General features: G+C 41.5%; 1 protein-coding gene across 7 annotated transcripts in view; it reads left to right on the forward strand.

The window, feature by feature from the left end:
• Window positions 1–26,937, forward strand: part of LOC119954719 (disheveled-associated activator of morphogenesis 1-like) — a 211,883-nt gene that overhangs the window by 134,038 nt on the left and 50,908 nt on the right. For 6 of the 7 annotated variants that reach the window (XM_038780252.1, XM_038780224.1, XM_038780258.1 and 3 more), the window contains 14 exons: window positions 3,063–3,134; window positions 11,031–11,122; window positions 11,572–11,905; window positions 14,405–14,515; window positions 17,288–17,391; window positions 17,472–17,538; window positions 17,637–17,754; window positions 18,247–18,385; window positions 18,922–18,980; window positions 19,610–19,797; window positions 20,068–20,385; window positions 20,719–20,826; window positions 22,890–22,919; window positions 24,552–24,658. In XM_038780252.1, coding sequence (XP_038636180.1) covers window positions 3,063–3,134; window positions 11,031–11,122; window positions 11,572–11,905; window positions 14,405–14,515; window positions 17,288–17,391; window positions 17,472–17,538; window positions 17,637–17,754; window positions 18,247–18,385; window positions 18,922–18,980; window positions 19,610–19,797; window positions 20,068–20,385; window positions 20,719–20,826; window positions 22,890–22,919; window positions 24,552–24,658 — 1,847 coding nt within the window. The remainder of the gene's footprint in view (window positions 1–3,062; window positions 3,135–11,030; window positions 11,123–11,571; window positions 11,906–14,404; window positions 14,516–17,287; window positions 17,392–17,471; window positions 17,539–17,636; window positions 17,755–18,246; window positions 18,386–18,921; window positions 18,981–19,609; window positions 19,798–20,067; window positions 20,386–20,718; window positions 20,827–22,889; window positions 22,920–24,551; window positions 24,659–26,937) is intronic. The other variant, XM_038780277.1, reaches the window with a different exon arrangement.

Below are 26,937 nucleotides of genomic sequence, written 5' to 3' on the forward strand. Positions count from 1 at the left end.
ATTCATTTCTGTGGCTTCACAGAAGTTAATTTGTTAAAATTCAACTTAATATAGAAAATATTTCTTTATTAAAATTGTGTTTGGGTTACTTATGTTTTTTTTCCTGGAAGGAACTTTTGTGTATGTGAGGAAAAGTACTTCCATTATCGGAGTTCCAGTGACATTGTGCAGTTTTAAATTGGGCAATAGGGTACCTGCCACATGTGACTTTGTGTTGCTATTCCCACCACCTTCTGTATTTCTGTCTTTACTCTGCTACTTCATTTTAATTTCCTTTCAGGTGGTAATGTGGTTCGGCAAGAGGTTAGGCAAGAGGCTACCAATGTCAACAGATTGTGTTTTAGCAAGGGATTGCAGGTGAAAAGTAGCCCTGGCAACCCTCTTCCCATCTCCTCCCTTCCACTGTACACTATTCATCCATTTTCTTACCATCCATTTCCTTCACTCACGTCACTACCCCTGCTCTCTCTTATCTACCCATTTAAATCCTAGATCACCTCTTCTCCCCCTTGCTCTGCTGAAAAAGCACCTCTGCTTTAACCATCCACCTCCCTCCACTTTTACCTGTGAATTATGGGTGGCACGAAAGGCCCCTTCACCCGAAACCATTTTCTTCCCACAATGCTTTCTCAATCCTCTTCTCAAAAGGCTTGTTTTCTTTCCAAATCCAACTCTCGTTGGTTTGAAATTCTAGAAATAATATTCCCATCGGTCAGCAAATATGGAAAATAAAACAATCTGATGAAAGATGGCCTGAAATTTAATGACTCTGGAATATCTAGAGTCCTTAGTTTGGAATTGTATGAGGAATTTTTGCCTTGGTGCCATTTGTCATTAAACCACTCATCAGGAATGGTATTGTGATTTATGTAACTGCAGCTCAAGCTTTTAAACATTTAAGAGTTTGCAGAGCTTTCTATCATGCAGACTCTTTTAAGTTTGCGTTAGCAGAATGCTTTACCTAAACTCTTATTTTCAAGTTTTCACTTAAGATAAACTTTCAGCCCTCATCAACGCAAATGTTGTACCAGAGCTAGGAAAATTAATTGAACATTTAATGACATGCCTCCAATTATTTTCAAAAATGTCTGTGCTTTGCATATGAACACACAGCACGTTGATTTCTTTCTAAGTGCAGTCTTCTGTCAATCCCCCCCAATCTTATCCACCTTTCCCTACCCCTTCTCCCCTTTGCTTCTCCCTTCCCCTCTCCCCACATCTCCATCTGTCACAGTTCATCCTCTGATGTTAGTTTCTCTGCTGTTTGACCTTTCACGTGTTTTGTTCTCTCTGGGGATTGCCATTAACACTCTTTCCCCTTTGTTTCTGTGGCCATTAGCACCCGGTTTCCCTGGGTTTCTGTGGCTATGACTCATCTTTCATTCTCACTCCACAGTATGAATATTCCCCAAATTCTCTGACTGATAGCTGTGACAAAGAGTCATTGGACTCAAAACGTTAGCTCTTTTCTCTCCCTACAGATGCTGCCAGACCTGCTGAAGTTTTCCAGCATTTTCTCTTTCGTTTCAGATTCCAGCATCCATAGTAATTTGCTTTTATACATACATTATTGCACTTTTTATAAAAGCAGTATTTCTAAGCACAAGCCAGTACCACCAATGAGTTTTGCTTTTTTAAATGCTTTTTATAATTTACTTATAGGTTTTGGGCATTGTTGGTATGACGAACATTTATTCTCTATCCCTAATCACAATGAATTGAGTGGTTTGCCAAGCCATTTCAGAGGGTGTTTAAGAGTCACATACAGGCCAGATGCGGAAAGGATGGTGGATTTCTTTACCTAAAGGACATGATTAGATGAGGTTTTATAACAATCTGGTAGTTATACATTCACCAATGCTCTAGCTTTTTACTCTAGATATATTTAAATTCCCAGTTGTCGCGCTAGCATTTTGCTTCCTGCATCTGGATTGGGGCTTCTGGAATACCAGTTCTGTAACGTAATCACTATACTATTGTTGGGATTTGGACTCTATAACTAAACCCCAAGGTAAAAAAAATCTTGTCAGGCAATAACCTATTGACAAAAAGGATAATCACTAATTTAGAATGTAAATGAACAAAGTTTATTGGACAACAAAGATTAATACTTAAAATTCCACTGGTTGAGGCGTGACATGCGACACTGTCTTTCCTGTGGATCCTAGGACTTCTGCAGTCTTTCCCTCTTCTTGATTCCTTGAGCTTGGTCTTTTAATTTATCATGAAGTTTTCTTAGTCAACTTAATTCTGTCATTCAAAACCCCCTTTTGCAGCTTTAAGACTTCAACACTTAGTTCCCAGCTTACCTTAAATGCTATAGCTGCATGTGTTACAGCTACAGGTTGATCACCTGCGCTCTCACCCGCGTGTTCTCATGTGCATGGGGGCGGGTGTTCTCAATCTGAAAGCAGCTGCCTGACAGTGTTCACATTTTCTTAAGGCGATTGCTTGAGTCCTAATAGTGGATTTTAATATTAGTCTAGATTTCTTACTGAAATCTCCAGTGACAATAACGCTGGTCACTTCTATATTCTTAAAGCAATCCCCAGCCTATTGTTTAGTTCTTGCATGAATCCTCAACCAGTCAGCATCCCAATTTTGGCCTTTGTTGCTACTAATGCTGGACTCCGTGGAGTGCAAATATATTCCAACTACAGTTCCCTGACACATAGTGGCCTTTCACTTGGTAGTTTGAGAAATGTATTGACTGGCTATTCACTGAAGCAGTTATCAGACCTGAGCCTGATCTCATTATACATTTGATCACACCTGAAAGTATTCAGGAACAGCAACCGTGGTAGATTTTCTTCTTGTATTCCAGGAGAGCTATGCTGCAGCTTTAACTCCCCCAGCTGAGATTGGTTAACTTGATATAGATCAGAGATCAAACCTGGAATCTTCTGGTTGAATTACTTTGTGCTACACTTGGGGATATTTACCCTGTAGATTATTGGGAAAAGTTCAATCTACTCCTGTTAATAAATCCTTTCCTTCCTCCTCTTCCAAAATATAGTTGGCATAGATATGATGGTAATTTGTGAAACTTGTCTTTTGTTTAGGAACAAGAAGAAAATAAAGGAGCCACAAGCTGGCCAGAGTTTTACATCGACCAGTTGAACTCTATGGCAGTCGTGAGTGCCTGTTTATTGTTTCTTTTACATTTATAAATCAAATACTCATTGAATATGGTCATAATTCTATTGGTGTTTTTCTGTAATGCATATTGTTATACAAAGAAGCTGTTTTAAAAAAATCTTTCATGAATCAGGGTGCATGGGTGGGAAGCAACTATTCCATTGCAACTCCATTTAGAATGTTAGGTTTCTCTTGATAGTAATCTTATTCCAAATACCTAGTGTGGAATTTTGCACCTTCAACTTTAAATTGTAGTAGCTTTGAACTAATAACATCGTCCAAAGAGAGCACTTGTCTTTCTTTGCACTCCTAGTTTTTCTGGACTTTAAATCCATTCACTAAATGTCAGATGATCAAGACATTTAAGCATTGAGACAGAAATTCCACAACAGCATTTGGTTAACTCTTTCTTGTTCCTGAATTGTAGATTTCTTTGTACTTGGTAAAGTGAAAGGCAGCCTTTGACCATTATTTGTACATATGTTCTTTCTTTGAATTGGTCTCTACATTTTTTTCTTTCTAACCTCTGGTACCTCATCCAAACAGTTATTCTCAAATGTGTGAAACTTGACCATAAATGCCAATAGGTTATTCAACCACGGTGGAGTTTTGCAACCAAGCTTAATGTGACCTCACACAATATTGGCATGTGCATCTCCAGAAGGTGCCAATGGTTATCAAGCAAGGTGGGAATTTGGCCTTGTCCTTCCAGCCCAGAGGTACTAAATTAATCAATTATAGTATCCCTATTGACAGTCTAGCCGAAATTAGAAAAAATAAGTATAGATCAAGGTTTAAACCCAAGACCTTGCTGATCTGTACAGTCCAGCATCTCACTGGATAACTGATTGAACCAGTACAGTTCCAGTGTGGTTTTCAGCTTGGGTCGTTATAAAACTGTCTTTCCTGATCAGAATGCATAGTACATTAAATAGAACTGGTAAAATTTGCATTGGAAATGTTTATTCTGATGGGTTATATTTGACTTCACTTGGTGCAACTTTGCCATTTTTTTGACATGTCTTAGGATTGCTTCCGTTTCTGTAGCACTGCATTGGCAGCTGCTAATATTAAGTATTAAAGTGAGGTTTTAATTTGAGACGAACTTCAAAGAGGTGAGGAATGACCATTGTAAACTGTGATGAACCACAGACATATAATAGGAAATATTCAAAGTATTTGGTACAAAACGAGTACTCTTCTCTAACAAGCATAGGCTCTATTTGTGTGGTTACACAACACAGCTAACAATTGAAGTAAGAAACCATATCAAGCTATAAGGGAAAGCTCTCTCAAATGCACAGGAAAACTGGAAATTCAGCAGACTGGCCGAGGTTTAAAAACCAACAGGATACACAAGTAACCATGAGGTGCAAAATGGAAATTTGAAAAACATGCAATGTATTTTGGAGCAAACAAAACTCTTCCAGATATATTTATAAAATAGCGGTAAAAGGAAATGTATAGGTCAGATTATAATTGACAGGAAACAACATACTTGTTAAATTGTAGGAAAGGGACCACACACCAGTGATTGTAATCCACCTCATTATTGACAGCCATGCCTTCAGCTGTTTGGTTCTACATTTTGGAACTCCCCCTCAAAACACCTCTGCCGCTACCTCCTTCCATTTAAGACTCCTTAAAACTCTGCCGATGACTCATCGGCCCTTAGATCTCCTAATGTTGCATGGTGTCATATTTTGTTTGATAACACTCTCTTGCAGAGTGCCTTAATGTTTTTTTTACATAAGAAGTGCTTGTATAAATGCAAGTTGTTAGTTAGTACAAGATAACTTAATAAGTCAAGGAGAGAAACTTAGTGGATTAATACAAATTTTAGATAAAAGAGTAATGGAGAAAATAGTGGAACATAAGATGGACAAATCTCTAGGACCTGAATAGTTTCCACCTCCAGAATATTAAAAAAAAAATGGGTGAGTAAACTGTAGATCCATAAATAATGTTTTCCAATGACCTCTATTGGGACTTCTTTTTATAAATATTTTTGGAATTTCAGCACTTTATATCAAAATTTACAAATCAGAACAAAAACAACAACCGCAACAATATTTGTATTACAGGTTGTCACAATGTCTGTGACCTTAGTTCCAGTGATAGCATTTCCTTATTTACATTAATGTACAGAGGAAAAAAGAGCACATATTACTTGCGGTGACAGAGAGAGTCATATGGAACCATCAATTATCGAGGATGAGAAGGGTGCTCTGTTTCCCCGGTCCTTTACAGATGGCAGGGGATTGTATTCCTCCAAGTGTAGTGGCCTACGTCCCCAATTCTCCTTTTGACTTTTATCCTAGCAGGAGTCTCCATCAAGTGATCATGAAGGCGAAGGCCAGGGCGTCTGCCCCTTTCCTTGTGAAGAGCTCTGGGTGCTCTGACACCTGAAGACGGCCATCAATGGGCATGACTCCATCTTACCCCTCCAGAATCCTTGACATGGCCTCGGAAGAAGGCTGTTCAGAACCCATTGCGTCTGGGGCAGGACCAGCACCTGTGGGTGTGGGGATGTGGTTGGCTGGGACCCTCTGACACCACTTGCAGTTGTGCTCCTTCTCTGGGAAAAATCTGCTCGTCTTTGTCTTAGAGTTGCATTAGGTTCAGCCCTGCACAAGAGGAGGGGGAGTTGATCCTGTGCTGCGCCTCAATCCAGAGTCCTCCCCACTACCTCCATGCCCTTTCCTCCCCCCATTGCCGACACGTTTCATCCAGCGGGGTCCTGATTAGCTTACCAACCCTGGTGAAGAAGAATTTGGGGAATCAAGATCGGGAGTGATCTGAATGTGGGTGAAACACTCATTTTTATCTTCTGCACCTTCCCACTAGCGGGAGGGGTAGTGATTCCCATCTTTGTAGGTCCCTCTTCACCACCTCCACCTGGCTGGACAGTAGCCTCGTGCAGTTGTAGGCTGTCTGTATCCCCAGGCACCTGAACTTAGTCTGGGTCATTTTAAACAGTAGTTCCTCCAGCTCTGCTCCTCCCTTTTGGGGGTTCACCGGGAAGATTTATCTTCTACCCAGTTTGAGTTTGTAACCTGAGAAGGCACAAACCTCTCTAAGGAGTCCAGTTATCTTTCCAATACTGGCCAGGGGTTCAACATGTAGATGAGCAGGTCATCCCCATAGAATGGACCTCTGCTCTATGTCTGCCCCCTCTCTGAATGCCCGTCCACCATTCGGCTGCTCTAGGAGCAAGGCCAGTGGCTCAATTGCCAGTGCAAACAGGAGTGTGGATAACGGGCACCCCGCCTCGTGCGGTGGCGGTCTTCTCCATGGGAGTGCTGTACAGAAGTTTCACCCACATGGTAAATGGGCAGCACGGTAGTACAGTGATTAGCATTGTTGCTTCACAGCACCATGGTCCCAGATTTGATTCCCGGCTTGGGTCACTGTCTGTGCAGAGTCTGCACGTTCTCCCTGTGTCTGCATGGGTTTCCTTCGGGTCCTCCGCCTCCGAAAGGCATGCTGTTGGGTAATTTGGACATTGAATTCTCCCTCTGCGTACCCGAACAGGTGCCGAAATGTGGCGACTAGGGGCTTTTCACAGTAACTTGATTGCAGTGTTAATGTAAGCCTACTTGTGACAATAAAGATCATTATTATCTGACCCCAAACCATTCAAGCACCTTCATGAAGTACCTCCATTCTACTCGATCGAAGGCTTTCTCAACGTCCAGGGAGACGATTAATTTTGGTATCGGCTCCCCAGGTGGGATCATTATTACATTCAGCAGGGGTCTGATGTTCGCTGTTGTCTGCCCTTGACCAACCCGGTCTGATCTTCCGTGATCACTTCTGGAAGGCAACTCTCCAGGCGCCTCGCCGGACTTCAGCGCCAGTATTTAAAAGAGAGATGGGTCTGTAATTCACACCCCGCTAGGTCTTTGGCTTTTTTAGGAATCAGCGAGATCTGTACCATTGTGGATGGCTGGACCCCCTTTGACGATGAATTATTGAACATCTCCCGCAAGTGCTGCTATGAATTTTTTATAAAAGTCTACCAGGAACACATTTGGTCCCGTGCCTTCCCTGACTGCATGGAATTAATGCATTCCATGATCTTGTTGAGCCCTGGAACTGCTTCCAGCCCCTGTTCCTTGTCTTCCTTCTCCACTCCTCCCCTTCCTCCATGGTATATCTAGTCCATCAAGGAACTGTTTCATCCCGAGTCCCCCTCCAGGGGCTCGGAGGTGTATAGGCCTCGGTAAATGTTTAAGAAGGCCTCGCCTTAGTTGGTGCATTAGCGTGTAGCTGGTTTTGTCTCCATGTTCATAAAAGGCCTCTTGTGACCGGTGGACTGCTTTCCCTGTGGAGAGCTGATCATATTCGATCTGCAGCTATTCCCCTCCTCTAGCTGTTCCATGGTTGGGGCTGTGGCGTACCGTCGATTCAACTCCATATCATCATAGTCACTCTGGTTATCCTTTCCTTCCTTTAAGGTCTGTTTAATCTATTATCCCCCACCCCCTCCCCCCACCATCTCCCCCATAAAGGCATTTAGCTCTCACGCCATTCCTGATATGGTTCCCGCCCAGGGTTGGATCTGACCATTTTTGGGTCCTGCACGCAACTAAAGCCACCCCCCATGATGAGTCAGTGGATCTCTAGGTCAGGGATTTCGGCCACTGTTTTCTTATCATGGAATCATAGAACTTAGTGCAGAAGGAGGCCATTCGGCCCATCGAGTCTGCATGGCCCTTGGAAAGAGCACATACCCAAGCCCACACCCCCACCTGATCCCCATAATCCGGTAACCCCACCTATTTTTTGGACACTAAGGGCAATTTAGCATGGGCAATCCGCCTAACCTGCACATCTTTGGACTGTGGTAGGAAACCGGAGCACCCAGCAGAAACCCACGCAGACACTGGGAGAACGTGCAGACTCTGCACAGACGGTGGTCCAAACCGGGAATCGAACCTGGGATCCTGGAGCTACAAAGCAATAGTGCTAACCACTGTGCTATCTTCACGAGCTTCGCGTCATCCCGGTTTGGGGCGTATGTATTTACCAGAACTACCAGGGCCCCTTCCAGGGTCCTGCTGATCAAAACGAATCATCCCCCCCGCCCCGCTCTGCGTCGAAGCACGCCTGAAATGTTTGTCCCACCAAGTTCTCCCTTACCCACAGTTGGTCCCACTCACTTAAGTGTGACCTATTGTAACCAGCACTCTACACCCTCCCCACCCGCCTGACCTGCCTTGCTCTTTATTCCCCTGATCTTCTGCTGCCCTCCCCCTCTGCTGTGACTCTTTTACCCCCCACCCCCCAATTCTTTGTCCCTCCATACACCAGCCTGTTCGCTAGTGTAACGGCTCCCCCAATGATCGGATTTTGCATCCTTACCCGGTCTAATTCTTCCCCCCCCCCCCCCCCCCCCCCCCATCCTTTTAAAGCCCATGTTTAGACCATTGCCGTTTATTTCCCCTTCCCGAGCATCGCTGCTACGTACTCGTGGGGTTCCTTCCGTCTGTGCCTTCTGGGAGCCCCACGATCCGCAGGTTTTGTCGGCGCGACCTGTTCTCTTGGTTGTTGACCTTTTCTCTCAACCCTTTGAGTCCTGAACAGCCTCGTCTCCTTGGCTTCGAGTGGCGCGATTCGGTCACCCTGGTCCGTGGCAGCGTTTTTTAGGTCTCGGGTTGTTGCCTCATGGGCCTCAAGCCCCTGTTGCATTTTGCCCATAGCCTCCTTCATGGGGTCCATCGCAGCCTCAATTGCCATCCCCATGTCATCATGAGTTCCTCTTTCATTGCCTCCTTGTGTTTCTGGAGCTTGGAGGTGATGAAATCCATTATTTTGTTCCAACAGTGCCTGGGTCTGCGCTGGAGGTCCTGTGGGGTCGGCCGTTTCTGCTTCAGTGCCGCCACAGGGGTTTACCTGCTCCGAGGCTGAGATTTGTCTCTCCTCACTTTGCTGCTCTTACGGCTGGTCTATTGGTTCCTTGGCATTCTGGCTGGCACTGCGGTTGGTGGGGGAATTTCTGTCCTTTTGGTGCCATTCATTAGGGTTAAAGGGCCTTAACCAAAGTTCCGAGATGAGAGCTACCTTTTGTGCGACTGCTCAGCTCATGGCCGCTACCAGAAGCCCTCGACATTTTTTAAACTAGCTTTATTCAAAACATGGACAAAGTAATGGAGTGTCCCATTTCCAAGGTTGCAGATGATAGTCAGGACTCACTGTAATTTGTCTGGATTAGGGCATAAAATAATAAAGGAATGTAGACAACAAGTGCGAGTACAAAATTAATAGCGAAGAGGAGTTCAGTGTGGCGGAAGTGTGGTCATCCCAAATATTTTCTTAATGGGAGCTGTGGAGGAGGAAAGATTATTTACACAAGTGACGATCAGCTGCAAAAATGAAGAAAAAGGCTAATTAAATGTTGATCTTTATCTAAAGGGTTAGAATACAAACGTGGTATGTGACGTTTCTATTGTAGACCGCCTTAACTGGACCTGATTTGAGTGTTGTATTCTCTTGGTACCAAATCTCAAGAAGGATATATTAACATTTGAGAAGGTGAAGTGCAAGTTCACTACGATTATGCCTGGGTACAATGAGAGCAGGTTGCATAAACTTAGTTTACATTCCGTTCCTGAAGGTTCAGGTCTGGTCTAATTGGGGTGTTTAAAATGATAAAGACATTTGATGGATTGGAAACAGAAACACACTTTATCTGGTGAAGGAATTCAGAACAATGGGGTGTGTTCTTAACATTATAACCAGGCTCAATTGGAATGGGGAAGAATGCTTTCAGAAAAATGTCAGTTGAAACCTGGCACTGTGCCTGAACAAAAAGTCAATTCTCATCTTCATATGAGATTAATTTTGCTTTTAGTTTGTGTGAGACACGGAACAACAGTGGATAAGTGTAGTGGTTACAAACTTGCTATGATCTAGGGGCTGAATGACCTATTCCTGTTCCTACCTTCCTAGGAACAAAGGCACTTGGGTAGACTGTGCCTCTGAATTAGTAATCCAGAGCCCCAGTTTAAAGCCCTGGGGACATGGGTTCAATTCCACTATGGCAACAGGTGGCATGCAAATTCAATTAATCCAGAATTGAAAGCTAGTCTCTGTGATGATGACCATGAAACTATCATCGATTGTTGGCAAAACCCATCTGGTTCACTTATATCCTTTAGGGAAGGAAATCTGTTGTCCTTAACTGGTCTGGTCCTACATGTGCCTCCAGGCGCACAACAACGTAAATTACTCTTGACTGCCCTCCGAATGTGTTCTCCTAGTGTCAATAAAATGCATTTTTATTGGGGATCCAAATTGGCTTCCAATATGACTTTGCTCTTGACTGAACGATGAAAGTAACCTAATTACTTGGGTTTCATATTTCCTCTCCTCTGCATTCCCATACCTCCCCAAGCCTATAAATTAGAGATGTTTCGCATTGAGGTGTTAATTAAATAACTAAATATCCTCCATCATGGGTATCTTGAATACTCAGTGCTTCTTAAGCAGATGGTCACATTTCAACTCCCAGAGCTATTCTGGGCGGGCTATCGCTATGTTGAATGAAATAGCTTCATTTAGGCCAAATTATTTAATGTAGCTCATGTCGGTGAAATGCTTGGGTTATATGTCGGAGGGAGTGGTGGGAAGAGGAGAGAAATTGATGTTCTTTTCAACTCCCCTTTCTTGTATCAGCCAGCCAAGGTGACCTTGATTGTGCAGAATTGCAGCACAGATTCATGACTTCACCCTAGAGATTGACTGTGAAGCAGAGGCACTGATCATAAAATTACCACGAGAAAACAGTGTATAAGCATGGTGTCAGCAAATGTGCTCATTTTCACCACAATTTTCGCATGCTGTAATAATAAAATTAATTGTGAGCTGACCATGTTTTTTCTTTTTAGAGAAAATCACTCTTGGCTTTGGAAAAAGATGAGGAAGAAAGGAATAAAACCATTGAGAGCTTGAAAACCGCACTAAGAACACAACCAATGAGGCAATCTATCTTTGATTTATAATTATGTTAACAAAATTTTAATTAATTGTAGTTAATTTCTGCAACATGCTCTTAGAATGGATAAAATGCTTTCTTTAGGTTCTTAATTTGCTCTGTTCAATGTGTGTTGGTCAATCGGTATAAATGAGTACAAAGCTTGTCAGAGATGACTATTTTGTTATGTAGTTTGACTAAGATCAGTGTGCATCCTGAAGACTGAAAAATACATAGCAATGATAGCCTCCATTAAAACCTCTTTGTTGCTTTAAATCTGCAAATATTGTTCTTCCCACCCCCAAAAGCACTGTGCCTCCTGATGCAAGATGTGAATGTGTTATTTTTAACCATTCATCTAGAAGGACTCCAATCTGTTATGTATATTTTGAGTTGTGCAGGATCAACTGGATTATTTCATTTGCTCTTTTTGAATTTGATCTTCTGTTTGGCAGGTTTGTTACCCGGTTCATTGACTTGGATGGGTTAACATGCATTCTGAACTTTCTGAAAAGTATGGACTACGAAACATCAGAATCTCGAATACATACCTCTCTAATAGGCTGTATTAAAGCATTAATGAACAACTCTCAGGGCAGGGCCCATGTTTTGGCTCACGTAGAGAGTATTAATGTAATAGCTCAAAGCCTTACAACTGAAAATATAAAGACTAAAGTAGCAGTCCTGGAAATTTTGGGTGCTGTATGTTTGGTGCCAGGTGGTCACAAGAAGGTGTTGGAGGCAATGCTGCACTACCAGAAACATGCAAGTGAAAGAACACGCTTCCAGGTACAGTTTGTGCACTAGTTGTGAATTGCAAAATAAAAATGTGCAATTTTGTAAAATGGAATGGAATACAGGCTGATAAAAATGTGACAAACATGCAGTTTCTAACTGTTTTACCCTGAGACACTTCAACTTTTATAAGTCCTTTTATTACTGAATTGATTTTTGTACAGTTTCTATGAATTAAAATAATTTGTAAGCTTTCACTTATTCACCTCACACATGATTGTTAGGGTTGTGAATCTATGGAATTCCTTGCCCAGTGAAGCAGTTGAGGCTCCTTCATTACATGTTTTTAAGGTAAAGATAGATAGTTTTTTTGAAGAATAAAGGGATTAAGGGTTATGGTGTTCGGGCCGGAAAGTGGAGCTGAGTCCACAAAAGATCAGCCATGATCTAATTGAATGGCGGAGCAGGCTCGAGGGGCCAGATGGCCTACTCCTGCTCCTAGTTCTTATGTTCTTATGATCTTTTAAAAAGTAAATTGTGTCTCTGCTGGAAAGTTCATTTAGTCTGACTTAATTCTGTAACTTGGGTATTGGAAATCTTCTTTTCCTTTGTTTCCAACACGATCCATCCAATGTTTAACTTTTCTATTTCAATTGGTACCGTTTTTACTAAAGTTTGCTTTTAAGAATTGTTCTTCACCAACTTTTCTGATCTGACCATTCACTGGATTGTTCAGTAATTCTTATCTAGATTGTTCAGTAATTCTTATAAAGTTAAAAATGTTAATGCTGAAAAGTGACTTTTATCAATTGATTGGATGCTGAACAAGTAAAGGGCCTAAATGTGAAGTACTTGCTATCTGTTATAGGAGGCACGGTAGCACAGTGGTTAGCACTGTTGCTTCACAGCACCAGGGACCTGTGTTCGATTCACAGCTTGGGTCACTGGCTGTGCGGAGTCTGCACATTCTCCCCGTGTCTGCATGGGTTTCCTCTGGGTCCTCCGGTATCCTCCCAAGAGTCCCGAAAGACATGCTTCTTAGGTGAATTGGACATTCTGAATTATCCCTCAGTTTACCCATCAATATGAAGCATCATCTTATCTTTAAGAGGTAGAACAAAGGGCAATTGATCTGTGTTTTTCCATGTATTAAAGTCACAGCATATATTTTAGTGACATCCACAACATCAATGTTTAGATCTCTTGGTAATAACATGAACGGTGATGAAATTATTTGAGGAAACTTTTTGGCGGAATATGTTGATCAAAATTTCGCTTTTTGAGTAAATTGTAATAGAATTTTCTTTTCAATTGGAGATTACCACCAGAATTTTCTTTTCAATTCGAGATTACCACAAAAAACAAAAACACTTGGTTACTTCAAAGTCTGAAACCAAAGGCACGATTTAACAGCCTCGTAGCGCCTGACTTAGTGTCCGGACTAGGCCATTGATTCTTGTGAGAGGCTGTTATCTGGATTTGGCTTTTGCTGGGTGAGATCCTGATCAGCATATTTAAATGAGCCATTGGGCATTCGCCGGATCCTCCCGATGCCTGGGACCTAACTGCCTCACCTGGGGAGACCTGGTCAGGGTGCCGTTTAGTACCGGACCACTCCATCATAGACCACGGGGGTCTCCCAGGCCATTGAAGACAGCTGCTGGTTTAGCACAGGGCTAAATAGCTGGCATTTAAAGCAGACCAAGGCAGGCGAGCCGCATGGTTCAATTCCTGTACCAGCCTCCCCGAACAGGCGCCGGAATGTGGCAACTAGGGGCTTTTCACAGTAACTTCACTTGAAGCCTAATTCTGACAATAAGCGATTTTCATTTCATTTTTTTCATTTTGGTTGCTCAGGAATAGGGCAGGGTCACTCTGGCACTCCCTCTGGAACCTGAGCACCTTGGCACTGCCAGTATGCCCAGGTGATGCTGGCAGGAGGTAATGCCGGGGAAGGGGGGTGGGCGGGTGCCATGACAATAAAAGGGGGCATGGGGTGGGGGAGGTGGGGCCAGCTTCCGTACCGGAAGGGCCACATAAAAGTTGGAGGGGTGATGGGTGGGTGTCCTGAAAGGAGGGGGGCCCAAAAGGGAGGGTGGGGAGGCCTGAAAAGGGGAAACCCCTTGGGGACCCCATAATGGGGTGTCCTCACTTTGGGAGGGGTAATGCCCATGAGGGGGGGGGGGGGGGGGGGGGGGGGGTTTGAGGGCCGCTTGGGTTAAATTAGACATTGGGACATCCTTTCAAAACGGTGGATCAATCTCTCAGAAGTTGACCTCACCGGCAAGTTCAGCTTCCCACTGTGTGGGCTAGACTGGGGAGAAACTCCCAAAGGCTCAAAACAATGACTAAGTGTGGGTAAATACCAGTGTGGATCTCACCCAAAAAGCCGGTGGGAAACACCCTGCCAAACATGCCCAAAATGACACGAAGAAATTTTTTTAGTTGAATTCTTCCCGGAGAGTGGTCATGCCTCCTTTTCAGTGTACTTTTTTTTGCGTCATGCTGTGTTGTTTTCTTTTCAATTTGTGTGTCATATTTTCTCTCCTTCAGACATTAGTCAATGACTTGGACAGAAATACAGGAAGATACAAGGATGAAGTGAATCTCAAAACTGCAGTCATGTCTTTCATTAATGCTGTCCTAAGTCAAGGATCTGGAGAGGTACGAAATTTCATCTTGACTATTCAGGGGGGTTAAAATTTCATAGACTCATAGACGTTTACAGCACAGAAGGAGGCCTTTCAGCCAATTGTGTCCATGCTGGTCAACAAAGATCTGACTACACTAATCCTAATTTCCAGCGCTTGGTCCGTAGCCTTGGGGGTTATGGCAGCGCAAGTGAATATCTAAATACTTGGATGTTCTGAAAGTTTTTGACTCGACCACGCTTTCAGATAGTGTTCCAGACTCCCACCCCGTCTGGGTGAAAAAGTTTACCCTCAACTTCCCTTTTACCTTAAATTTTTTTCCCCCTGGTTATTGGAAAAAATGCCTTCCTATCCACTATTTATGTCAGTCATAATCTTATACACCTCTATCAGCACCCTCTCAACCTTCGCTGCTCCAAGGAGCTGCACCCCAGCCTGTCTAATCTTTCCTCACAGATCAGCAGCATCTTGGTAATTCTCTTCTGCGTCCTCTCTAGTGCAATCGCATCCTTCCTATAATGTGGTGACCAGAACTGCATGCAGTACTCTCGTTCTTTTATACAATTCCATCATGACCTCCCTACTCTTGTATTCTATGCCTCAGCTAATAAAGACAACTACCCCATGTGCTTTCTTATGCACCTTATCTACCTGCCCTGCCACTTCAGGATCAGTGGCTATGCACGCCAAGGTCCCTCTGATTTTCAGTATTTGCAAGGGTCCTACCATTTATAGCAGGGGTGGGCAAACTACGGCCCGCGGGCCGCATGCGGCCCGCCAAAGGTATTTCTGCGGCCCTCCAAGTCATTAAAAAAAAAAAAAAAAAATTTTTTTAATTTTTTTTTAATTAAAAAATTTTTTTTTTTTTTTTTTAAGGTTAATGGGAGGGCTGTTGGGTTACTTACTGGTATAGGGTGGATACGTTGACTTGAGTAGGATGATCATTGCTCGGCACAACGTCGAGGGCCGAAGGGTCTGTTCTGTGCTGTATTGTTCTATGTTCTATATGAGGCGCCCAGAATCATAACCAGGTGAAGTAATTATTTTACTTAATATACTATGCGGCCTTTTGTGAATTGTGAATTTTTGAATGTGGCCCTTGCACGGAAAAGTTTGCCCACCCCTGATTTATAGTGTAATCCTTTCCCTTGTTAGCCCACCCCAAGTGCATTACCTCACATTTTCTGAACTACTTGATCATACCCCCTACATTTAAATCCAAATCATTAAAATACATTACAAATAGCAGGGTCCCCAACAGAGCCCTGCGGGATTAATGTCAGTGCCCCTGATATCTTGTCCCTTGCCGCCCTCAACAGCCAGGGATACATCTCAACTGGACCTGCAGATTTATCCACTTTTAAGGCTGTTAAAACGGCAAGTACCTACTCTCTTTTTATATATTAATTTCCTCTAATATTTCACAGTGCTCCACCCTAATGTCTATACCTGCATCGTCCTTTTCCATTGTGAAGACTGATGCAAAGTATTCGTTGAGAACCCACGCCTTTCAGGCCCACATACCCATTTCATATATGATCCCTAATTGGGCCTACTTTTTCCTTAGTTATTCTCGTGCTCTTTATAGATTTTTTAAAAAACCATTTGGATTTTCCTTTATTCAACCTACCTACTTTTTCATGCACTCTTCGCTTTCTTAATTAAGTTTCCCCCTTGCACTTTTTATACTCCTACAGATACACTGCCACATTTAGCTGTCCATATCTGCCATAGCTTCCTTGACATCCAAGGTTCTCTGGTCTTGGTACCCACCTTTTTTCTTTATGGGGACGTATTTGTTCTGTACTCCATCTCTTTGAAGGTCTCTCACATCTGACATCGTTTTATCTGCAAGTAGCTGCTCCCAGTCCACTTAGGCCAAATCATATCTCATCTTAGTAAAATTAGCCTTTCCCCAGTTAAGAAATTTTATTCCTGGGTTATCATTTTCCATAACTATTCTAAATCTAATATGGTCACTATCTCTAAAATGCTCATCTACTGATATGCCTTCCACCTGCCCAAACTAATTTCAGAACATTAGGCCCAGAATTGCCTCTTCCCCAATTGGGCTTTCCATTGAATCCCTACAGTGCAGAATTCGGTTCATCAAGAGTCCACTGGTCCTCTGTGAAAGAGCCCGCTCTTCCACCTTATTCCTGCAAATCTGTGCATTGACCACAGCCAAACCATTTAAATTGCACATCTTTGGACACGAGTCAATTTGCCATGGTGAAACCACCTAACCTGCATATTCTTAGACTATGGGAGGAAACTGGTGCACCCGGAGGAAGCCCAAGTAGACACTGGGAGAACGCGCAAACTCCACACAGACGGCCAAGACTGGAATGGAACCTATGTTCCTGGGGCCATGAGGCAGCAGTGCTAATCACTGTTCCACCTTTCTATGCGCTAGCTAAAAATGTTCTCCTGGATGCAATTTAGGAATTTTGCTCCTTCCCTACATTGCATACTAAAACTATCCCAATTAACATTTGGGCCGTTAAAATCTCGTAGTGTTACTGCCGCCTTATTCCTACACATTTCTAAAATTAGAAAATTGATTAATGTGGTGCAAAACGGGCTGATAGCAATTCAGCCCATTTTATACTCTGCCCATCATGCATCGGCTTATCTGGGTGCAGTGTGGTGTGGTTTGCTATTCACTCATTACACACTATTGCCGTTGACCAAGTTCTACACCCTCCCCATTTACTGTTTAGATTTTTAAACCTTCATGCAGAAAGGAAAATCTGTTATAGCACTGTTTATTTTGTTTCAATAGGAAAGTCTCGATTTTAGAGTACATCTTCGATACGAATTTTTGATGTTAGGTATTCAACCAGTTATTGACAAATTACGTGAACATGAAAATGCAACTTTAGACAGGTAAGTGTATTTTATTTTCGAGAATACAATTGGAAATATTTTCTGATGCCATTTTTATGCTCATTTTAATTATTTGGTAGGCATTTGGATTTTTTTGAGATGCTTAGAAATGAGGACGAAATGGAACTAGCAAAAAGATTTGATATGGTAAGTTGATGAGTTGCTGCCTGTGTTTTGTGTCTTTTCAAATATTGAAAATGAATACACTTTGTCCTGTTAACTCGTGACTGAACATATTACTTCAGATCCACATTGACACGAAGAGTGCCACCCAATTGTTTGAACTGGTTAAGAAAAAAATCAGCTATACAGATGCATATCCGCACTTTATGTCAATTCTCCATCATTGTCTCCAAATGCCATGTGAGTACTGTACAACTTTTTCATTTTGCAAAATGTTGCATTTATTTTTACAGTTGAAGAGTGAATAAAACAAAAAAAGTCTAAAACTGATCTGAAAATATAGTCAGTTTGTTTAATTAGTGTGACTTGTCAGGTAAATATTTTTTTGAAATCTGTTTAAAAGCAACCGGATGATATAGTTTGCTCCACACATTAAATTTGCTAAAACTGGATAAAGTTCCAAAGTAACAATATGTACCACGTTTCTTTTATTACAGTAATGTCGTTGGCTACCTAGCCCTTTTTATCAACTAGTTGTACCCAATGCAGAAGCCTCAGTAATATAACTATTCAAGTTTGTTGTGGACTATTTTTGAATAGTATTCTCTCACTTTATTCATTACTGATCTTACCCTTTTCTTTGATTACTTTTGGAACTGGTTTGTGAATTCTGCTCTTGGATTCCATTCCACTTTAATAGTTGCCTCCCTTTTCCCACCCTCCCCCACCCAGATAAGCGAAGTGGAAACACTGTACAATATTGGCTACTGCTAGATCGAATATTGCAGCAGATAGTTTTACAGAATGATAAAGGGCATGATCCTGATGTTACTCCTCTAGACAATTTCAATGTGAAGAATGTTGTTAGAATGTAAGTATGGTTCCTTTATAGTTATATAGTATTAGAGCAGGGGTGGGCAAACTACGGCCCGTGGGCCGCATGCGGCCCGCCAAAGGTCTTTATGCGGCCCACCAAGTCATTAAAAAAATTTTTTAAAATTTTTTAAATTTAAAAAAAAAAATTTTTTTTTTTTAAGGTTAATGGGGGGGGGGGGGGGGGGGGGGGCTGTTGGGTTACTTACTGATATAGGGTGGATACGTTGACTTGAGTAGGGTGATCATTGCTCGGCACAACATCGAGGGCCGAAGGGCCTGTTCTGTACTGTACTGTTCTATGTTCTATATGAGGCGCCCAGAATTATAACCAGGTGAAGTAATTATTTTACTTAATATACTATGCGGCCCTTTAGAATTGTGAATTTCTGAATGTGGCCCTTGCACGAAAAAGTTTGCCCACCCCTGTATTAGAGCATCTTCCTAGTGAAGAATATCACTTGTGAAGAATATTATGTTCTCTGTGCTAAACCTTTATTACGACCTTTTGTAATCAATGTTCAATGTAAATAGGTTGGTTAATGAAAATGAAGTCAAGCAATGGAAGGAACAAGCAGAAAGAATGCGAAAAGGTGCGATCATTATTCACTTGAGAAATCTAGTGTTTTTAACTTATTTTGCTTTGATGGGTACTGTTCAGTAATCTGACTAGCTTTAAATGTAATTCTACCTCTCCCACCATATTTTCTTCTGTCTTCTCTTATTTATAATGCTGACTGTTATCGAGTCTGTTTTTTCATAGGAATCCTTATTCCCAATAACTTCATGAGTAGCAATTCTTCATGTGTAAACTTAGACTGTGAGCAGGAATAGATTGTTCAACATGTAGGTAATCATAGCCAACCTGATGTCCATATATATTCTATTTATATACCCTCCAACAGGAGTGTGAATAGCAACCATGAGTGGGACCCCATGACTGACTATTCTCCTCCTATCAGTATCTCAAGGCTGCTGAGGATAAGTGTAGCCCTCTAAAACTGCACCATTTGAGACCAGCTAACCCTGATCAGAGCAGAATTTGAATCTGAGATCCTGTGTGGGCACTTTGTTTTGGTAGGGTTTGGGTTTTCTATCAAGCTTGGCAAACACGCCGAACATTATTTTGATAAAATTCAATTAATGGGAGCTATTGTTTTAAGAGAGGTTGTGGTTGTTTGTGCTGGTCAAGAATCTCCAACAGATCTCTTTTTGGTTATAGAGCACAATGAGCTACAGCAAAAGCTAGAGAAAAAAGAGCGGGAATGCGAAGCTAAGACACAGGAAAAGGAGGAGATGATGCAAACACTGAATAAGATGAAAGAAAAACTGGAAAGAGAATCTCAGGAGCACAAAGCTGCCAAGAAACAGGCAGTTGATCTTATGGCCCAGATCCAGGATCTAAGCAATGCAAGTTTCTACACGTTGTTAAGCATGTTTTATCACTTGTTCAACGTAAACATTACCACATTGGGTACTTTCTTTACAATATGTTCAGTTAGTTGTGGTACATGGTTGAAAAACCACATATATCAAATTTGACTGTGGAGATGTGTTGAGAACGTGAATATATTGATTGGTATGGCTACCATTTACCACAAAAGTGTCTGAAGTAGATGGTGTTAAAACATGGAGAGCACTTTGCCTAATGCTGTCTTTGCAATTTTGCTTCAATTTTAGAGAGCAAGGTATTCTGGAGTTCCTGGCGGCCCCCTTTCAACACCTGGAGCCCCTGGTGGTCCAATGTCGCCTTCTGCACTTCTGTCAGTAGGTGATGTCCCTCCTCTTCCAGCAACACCACCACTAGGTGGATTTGTGCCACCACCACCCCCACCACCACCCCCTCCCCCAGGCGGACCACCTCCACCTCCAGGTCTGTCACTATTGGGTGGTATTCTACCTCCTCCTGGAGCCCCATTGGGTCCAGGACTCAAGAAGAAAAATATTCCACAACCGGGAAATGCTTTAAAGTCCTTCAACTGGTCCAAGTTACAAGAGGTGAGTTATACACAATTAACATTATAAGTAACAGTAGGATATACCATTTTTGGTTTTAATAATCTTGTCTAATGAGAATTAAGTAAAATTGTTTTATTTGCATTGACTGAAATTATTTAGATTTTACTGAACTGTTAGTCTTCCTAATATTTCCATTTTTCAAATTAAGACCTATGGTAGGTAGGCTTACAATATGTATGCAATTACATGACCTGTGTTCAACAACAAATTGAAAATATGTAACAAGAAACAGCAAACTATAATTTTTGAACAACGATGATCTGCATTTTGAACTTTTCATCAGAATTAAAGTTTTTGAATTGCTTTTTATAGAACAAACTTGCAGAAACAATCTGGACAGAAATTGATGATTTGAATGTTTTCAAAGTACTTGACTTGGAAGACATCGAGAAAACATTTTCTGCTTACCAAAGGCAACAGGTAACTAACCTAAATGAAGTTCAGAAGCTGGAGCAAACATTGGCATAAAAGAGAGCGCATAAAGCCATGTGTTGACCAAATCAATTCTTAATAAATTATTTATGGTCAAATAAATGTGTTTACATTGTTCTGTTTCTCAGCAGCAGATTGGATTACTGTGAAATATATAGGCCAGATTTCTTTGGCCGTTCACTGGCGACGGAATTCTCTGTTCCTGCCAGCAGCGCACCCCTACCTGCAGGTTTCCCAGTAGCGTGGAGTGGCTTCAATGGGAAATCCCATTAACAGCGTCAGGAGCAGAGGATCCCTCCGCCAGCAAACAGCACACTGCCTCCCATGCCGAGAAACATGCGGCTGGGAGACCGGAGAATCCCGCCCATAGTATCTATGTATTAGCAATGGAACAATACATTTCTTTAATAATATTTAGCAATTAATGCAACATGTTCATTGTAATAATAGATGGACTAGTTATCCAGCATACTTCCAATAATTCAGCAGAGTCAGCAGCATGATCTAAACTTTGTTTAGAATGCCTACCAGAAAGACAGCAGATTGATACTGTGCCAAATTTCAATGCTGCAGATAAGCTGAGGAGGTTCAACAGACTCATGTTGTTGTGTTCAATGGAGGCATGAATTTATTTTTTTTGAATGGGGACTAATGGCAATACAGCAAGGGTCACTAGATTGGTCCCTGGGATAAGAGGGCTGCCCTACGATGGAGGTTAAGTAAATTGGGGTGCATATTCTCTGGTGTTTAGAAGAATGAGAGGCGGTCTCATTGAAACTGACACAATTCTGAGATGATTTGATGGGACGGGCACTGAGAAATTGTATCGCTTAGGGATCCTAAACACAGGGACTCTGCCTCAAGATAAGGGGCCAATCATTTAGGACTGTGGTTAGGAAAAATTACTTCACTCAGTGTTGTAAATCTTTGGAGCGCTCTGCACCAGAGAATTGTGAATGCTCTATAATTGAAGGGTGGGATAGACCGATTTTTGATCTCTCAGGGAAATGGGGTGTGCGCGGGAACATGGAGCTGAAGCTCAAGATCAGCCGTGATCATATTGAATGGTGGAGTAGGCTTGACTGACCGTATGGTCTACTCCTATTTCTTGTATTCTTGTGAAAGACTAGATTCTCTGCATGCTGAGCCATTGATGAGGACTAATTAATCAGAGATCCTCACTGAAAGAGGGAAACTAGTGGAAATCTCTTTATGCTCAGAGTTGGTAGAGCATCAAAGTATTTGTGACAGAGATCGTTGCACCTTTTTAAAGGCATGAACAAACAGTGAAGCAGAAGAATCTACTGGGCCACAGAGAATAGGACAATGTAATTAGTTCTGCGCTGCTCTGGGCAAAGAGACACAAAAAGCTTCTCATTCTAGACTTGCTATATTTCCATGCATTTTGAATTTCAAGCGTATTCTTTTCTTCTGCTTAAAATGTTTTCAACATGGTGTGAATCGCCTTTTGCAAGAAGTACTGGTATTGCAGAAATGTAGATATGACATTTTTAAATTGACTCTGATTTGCATGCTATAGCTTGTTGCTTTATAATGAACAATATTACTGCTTATTGCCCAACACACTCAAGACACTCTTAAACCCTTTCAGCAATATGGGCATGTTTCCAAGCTGTAGTAAAAATTACTAAAATGGTGTTAGTTTTCACTGGATTTAAGTGTTACAAATTTAAATTGTCCCTTACGATCATTTTAAATTTCATATCCATTTTGCCATTCTGTGAACAGACTATATTTGAAATATGTAGTTTGATTATTATTATTTAGGTTCTGAATGAACATGCACTCATCCGTAACTTTTACTGTGCCTGAGCTTTCTTGTAATGGTGAAAGGGTTAACTTTGGCAGATGGCATTCTTGCTTGATGCACACCCATCTCCAATCACATTTTTGTTTTGAAAATTCTTTACGTTACTGTGCTGTGTCTTATTTTATTTCCCATTTTTGCAACAATCACTGAACTGCATTTTTTTTATTGCTATTAACTGATGCTACCTGTTATCCTCCTTTTGCCTTTGGCCTGCATTTAGGACTTCTTTCTGAGCAATCATTCCAAACAGGTAAGCATGCGCTTTAATAAAGCGGAAGGAGTCTACTTATGTATAAATCTCAGCATAAGGTTTTTAACGGTGAAAATGCACGTTGAAGTTAGTTTTGGTAGAGAGCATATGTCACTGGTTTTATTGAGAATGTTCAGCTGTACATTTGTATGTACAGCTGATTGAATGGCGGAGTGGACTCGATGGGCCGAATGGCCTTACTTCCACTCCTATGTCTTAAGGTCTTATGGTATGGTAACAGGTCAATTCATGCAATATTTTACAATCGAGTGAAAACATTGCAACGGTATAAATAGAACTGAATAATTTATCAGGGCACATAATCAATGTTACTTCTGCAACCTAATTTTTGAATAATTTGGAATTCGAATGTTGTACAGATTAACTTTGTTTTATTAAAAGTTATTGGAGACAATGTCTCTGATATTTGTTTAATGAAGTACAATTTAATTACAGCAACATGCATTATGATCAGTGATAGTATTAGCAAAATCTGTGCAAAGTTAATTAATAAAACCTAGATTAACTTCATAAGTGCTCATAAATGATGGTGAACTCTTGTGCTTTGCACCTAATCTTTCTGAAATGCAAAAGTTCCAAATTTTAGTTTATGAACAAGTTATTGGTCATACTGAACGTGCATTTACGGAAGGAAGGATGTGACCATTTAAAATGCTAAATGTAGAATTTATTACTGCATTTGGACTTGTTATATATTCTACATTGAACCACCGATTTCTGAAATTATACAACTATTGAATATGATATAAAGGCCTTGTGTACAATTACATTCATTAAAGATCCATATATGTAGATGCTCCTGAATTTACTCAAATCTTTAACCATTCTTCGTGTCTGAGCCTAGACATTGTTGGTTAATTCTGCAAGCACCTCTGAAGGCTATCTCTGACACTCATCCAGTGTCTACCCTTGCACACTTTTGAGCAAGGGTCAGAGGAGTCATCAGGAATGAATTCTAACTTGATTTTTTTCCCCCCTCATCAGGGATGCAAAGCTAATTGTTCCAGTTAATACCTATCACCATGGCATCGATTATCCAAGACCTTTATGGTCTTCATACTTGTGTTTCAAATTAGATAGTTTATTTACAGATACTTGCAATATTTTAAAATAATATTTTGCTAAATTCTACAAAAATTGCTTTGTAATTTATATCAATACTGGCAGCAACTACTTAGTTGTCACCCGCAATTAGTCAAGCTGAGGAAATATTCTGCGACTGTTTTAGAATTTCTGTCAGAATTTTATCTATTCCTGTCCCTAAATCTAATCTAAAACTTTGATCTGAAGTGAGTAACTAGGCCAATTCACTAAGGTCATACTTAGCTTGGTGAGAATACATTGGTCAATGGGACTATCTTTATTTTGAAAAATAAATCGACATCCAGAGCTAACTTTCTTTGGAAATATCCTTAACTATTTTTACCTTTTTAAGTCTCAAAACGTTTATAGAACTATCCAAATGACTAGAAACAGTTCGATTTGATACTCCAAATTTATTGACAAACATGCTATGAATGTGGCCGCATGAATAGAGCTTTACCTGGGCAATTAAATATTCTGATAGCGCATTTCAGTTTATTTACTATTGTAAACATGTTTGGCCTACAGAAAGAAACAGAAGCCAATGAAGATTCCTTTAATTCCACCAAGAAAGTCAAAGAACTGTCAGTAATTGATGGAAGAAGAGCCCAGAATTGCAATATTCTTCTATCCAGGTAATTATTTTATAACAAATTACAAGAAACCATGAAGCTGTTTATAATTGACTTGTACATTTCTAATAAATTATGAAAAGGTTTATAAGCGATTACTATCACTCAGTACTTAATTATTCAACCTATTATACATGAAGAAACTGTAAAATGTTACTAGCATAACATAGGCACAAACACAACGTAGAACAGTTGTGGACATCTTGACCAACTTCAGTAGCAATGTCCAGATTGGTGAGACAATTTTAAGACTTATCTTTTCAGTTGGTGTGAAAGTGTTACAGCATTACATTAACTCCGAAACATAGTATAAACCTACTTCACCCACTCCCCAGAAACTCCAATCCTGATTTGGAGAACCCATCCTGCCTGCCCGTTGCTGGGTTTAGATAGAAACATTTCTCCAGAATAGTCACCTCGGGGCTTTTGTATCCTTGGCACCTGAAATGCCACTGCTCATAATGTGCTTTGAAATCAAGTAAAAGTTTTGTTGATGCTCGCTTTTCTATCAATTTTTCCTCTTCAACACTGACGAGGTACTGCACTTGCAAACGCAAAACAGTTGAACTTGAGCATCATCTCAATAATGGTGCAATAACGTGTGAGTGTAGACACAGTAGTGACTACAATTCAAGAGTACTTAATTGGCTGTAAAATGCTTTGGGATGTTCTAAGGTTATGAATGGCACAATATTAATGCAAGTTTGATCAGTAAGTTTGCAGATGACACAAAAATTGGCGGTGTGGTAAATAGTGAGGAGCAAAGCCTTAGATTACAGAATGATATAGACATGCTTGTTAGATGGGCAGTACAGTGGCAAATGGAATTTAATTCTGAAACGTGAGAGATAATGCGGCACGGTGACAGTGGTTGGGACTGCTGCCTTACAGCACCAGGGACGCAGGTTCAATTCTGAACTTAGGTGAGTGACTGTGTGCAGTTTGCACATTCTTCCCGTGTCTGCATGGGTTTCCTCTGGGTGCTCCAGTTTCCTCCCACAGTCCAAAGACCTGCAGGTTAGGTGGACTGAAAATGCTAAATTGCCCCTACGTGGGTTACTGGGGTAGGGCGGGGAGTGGGCCTTGGTAGGATGAGCTTTCAGTGGGTTGGTGCTAACTCAATGGGCTGAATGACCTTTGTTCAATGATTTTGGGAGGACTAACAAGGCAAGGAATATACAATGAATGGTAGGACCTTAGAAAATACAAAAAAGCAGAGGGACCTTGATGTGCATATCCATAGATCCCTGAAGACAGCAGGACAAGTAGATAAGGTGGTTAAGGAGGCATATTGGATACTTATTAACTGGGGCATAAAATATTTTAAAAAATAAATTTAGTGTAACCAATTCATTTTTTTCCAATTAAGGGGCAATTTAGTGTGTTCAGTCCATTACCCTGCACATCTTTGGGTTGTGGGGTGAAACCCACACAAATACTGGGAGAATGTGCAAACTCCACACGGACAGTGTCCCAGAGCCAGGCTCGAACCTGGGACCTCGGTGCCGTGAGGCAACAGGGCTAACCCACTGCGCCACCGTGCTGCCCAACTGTGGCATAAAATATAAGAGCGGGGAGATTATGATGGATCTGTATAAATCGCTTGTTAGGTCACAGCTGGAGTACTTGTGTGCAGTTCTGGTCGCCACACTATAGAAGGAAGTGATTGCACTGGAGAGGGTGTAGAGGAGATGAACCAGGATATTGCCTGGGCTGGAGTGTTTCAGCTGTCGAGTGACCAGATAGGCTGGGATTGTTTTCCAAGGAGCAGAGAAGACAGAGAGGGGACCTGATTGAGGTGTATAAAATTATGAGGGGCATAGATACGGTGGATAGGAAGGAACATTTCCCCTTAGCGGAGGGGTCAGTAACCAGGGGGCTTGGATTTAATGTAAGGGGCAGGAGGTTTTGAAGGGTTGTGAGGAAAATCTTTTTCACTGCCGGGGGGGGGGGGGGGGGGGTGTGGAAGGTGGAATCTGGAACTCTCTGCCTGAAAGGAAAGGGTGGTAGAGACAGGAACCCTCCCAATACTTGAGAGGTATTTGAGTGAGCACTTATGCAGGAGCATGCAAGGCTATGGACCAAGTCCTGGATAATGGGAGTAGGTACTTGATGGCCAGCAAGGAAATGATGGACCAAAGGGCCTCTTTCCATGCTGTAAAAACTATGACTCTAAGTTCTTTATTTCTTTCTCTCTCTGCTGCAATTGTTTTTGGCACTCTAATTTTCGGGGCAGCATGGTAGCATGGTGGTTAGCATCAATGCTTCACAGCTCCAGGGTC

Source organism: Scyliorhinus canicula, chromosome 2 (assembly GCF_902713615.1).
Source record: "Scyliorhinus canicula chromosome 2, sScyCan1.1, whole genome shotgun sequence".
NCBI classification, from domain to species: Eukaryota; Metazoa; Chordata; class Chondrichthyes; order Carcharhiniformes; family Scyliorhinidae; genus Scyliorhinus; species Scyliorhinus canicula.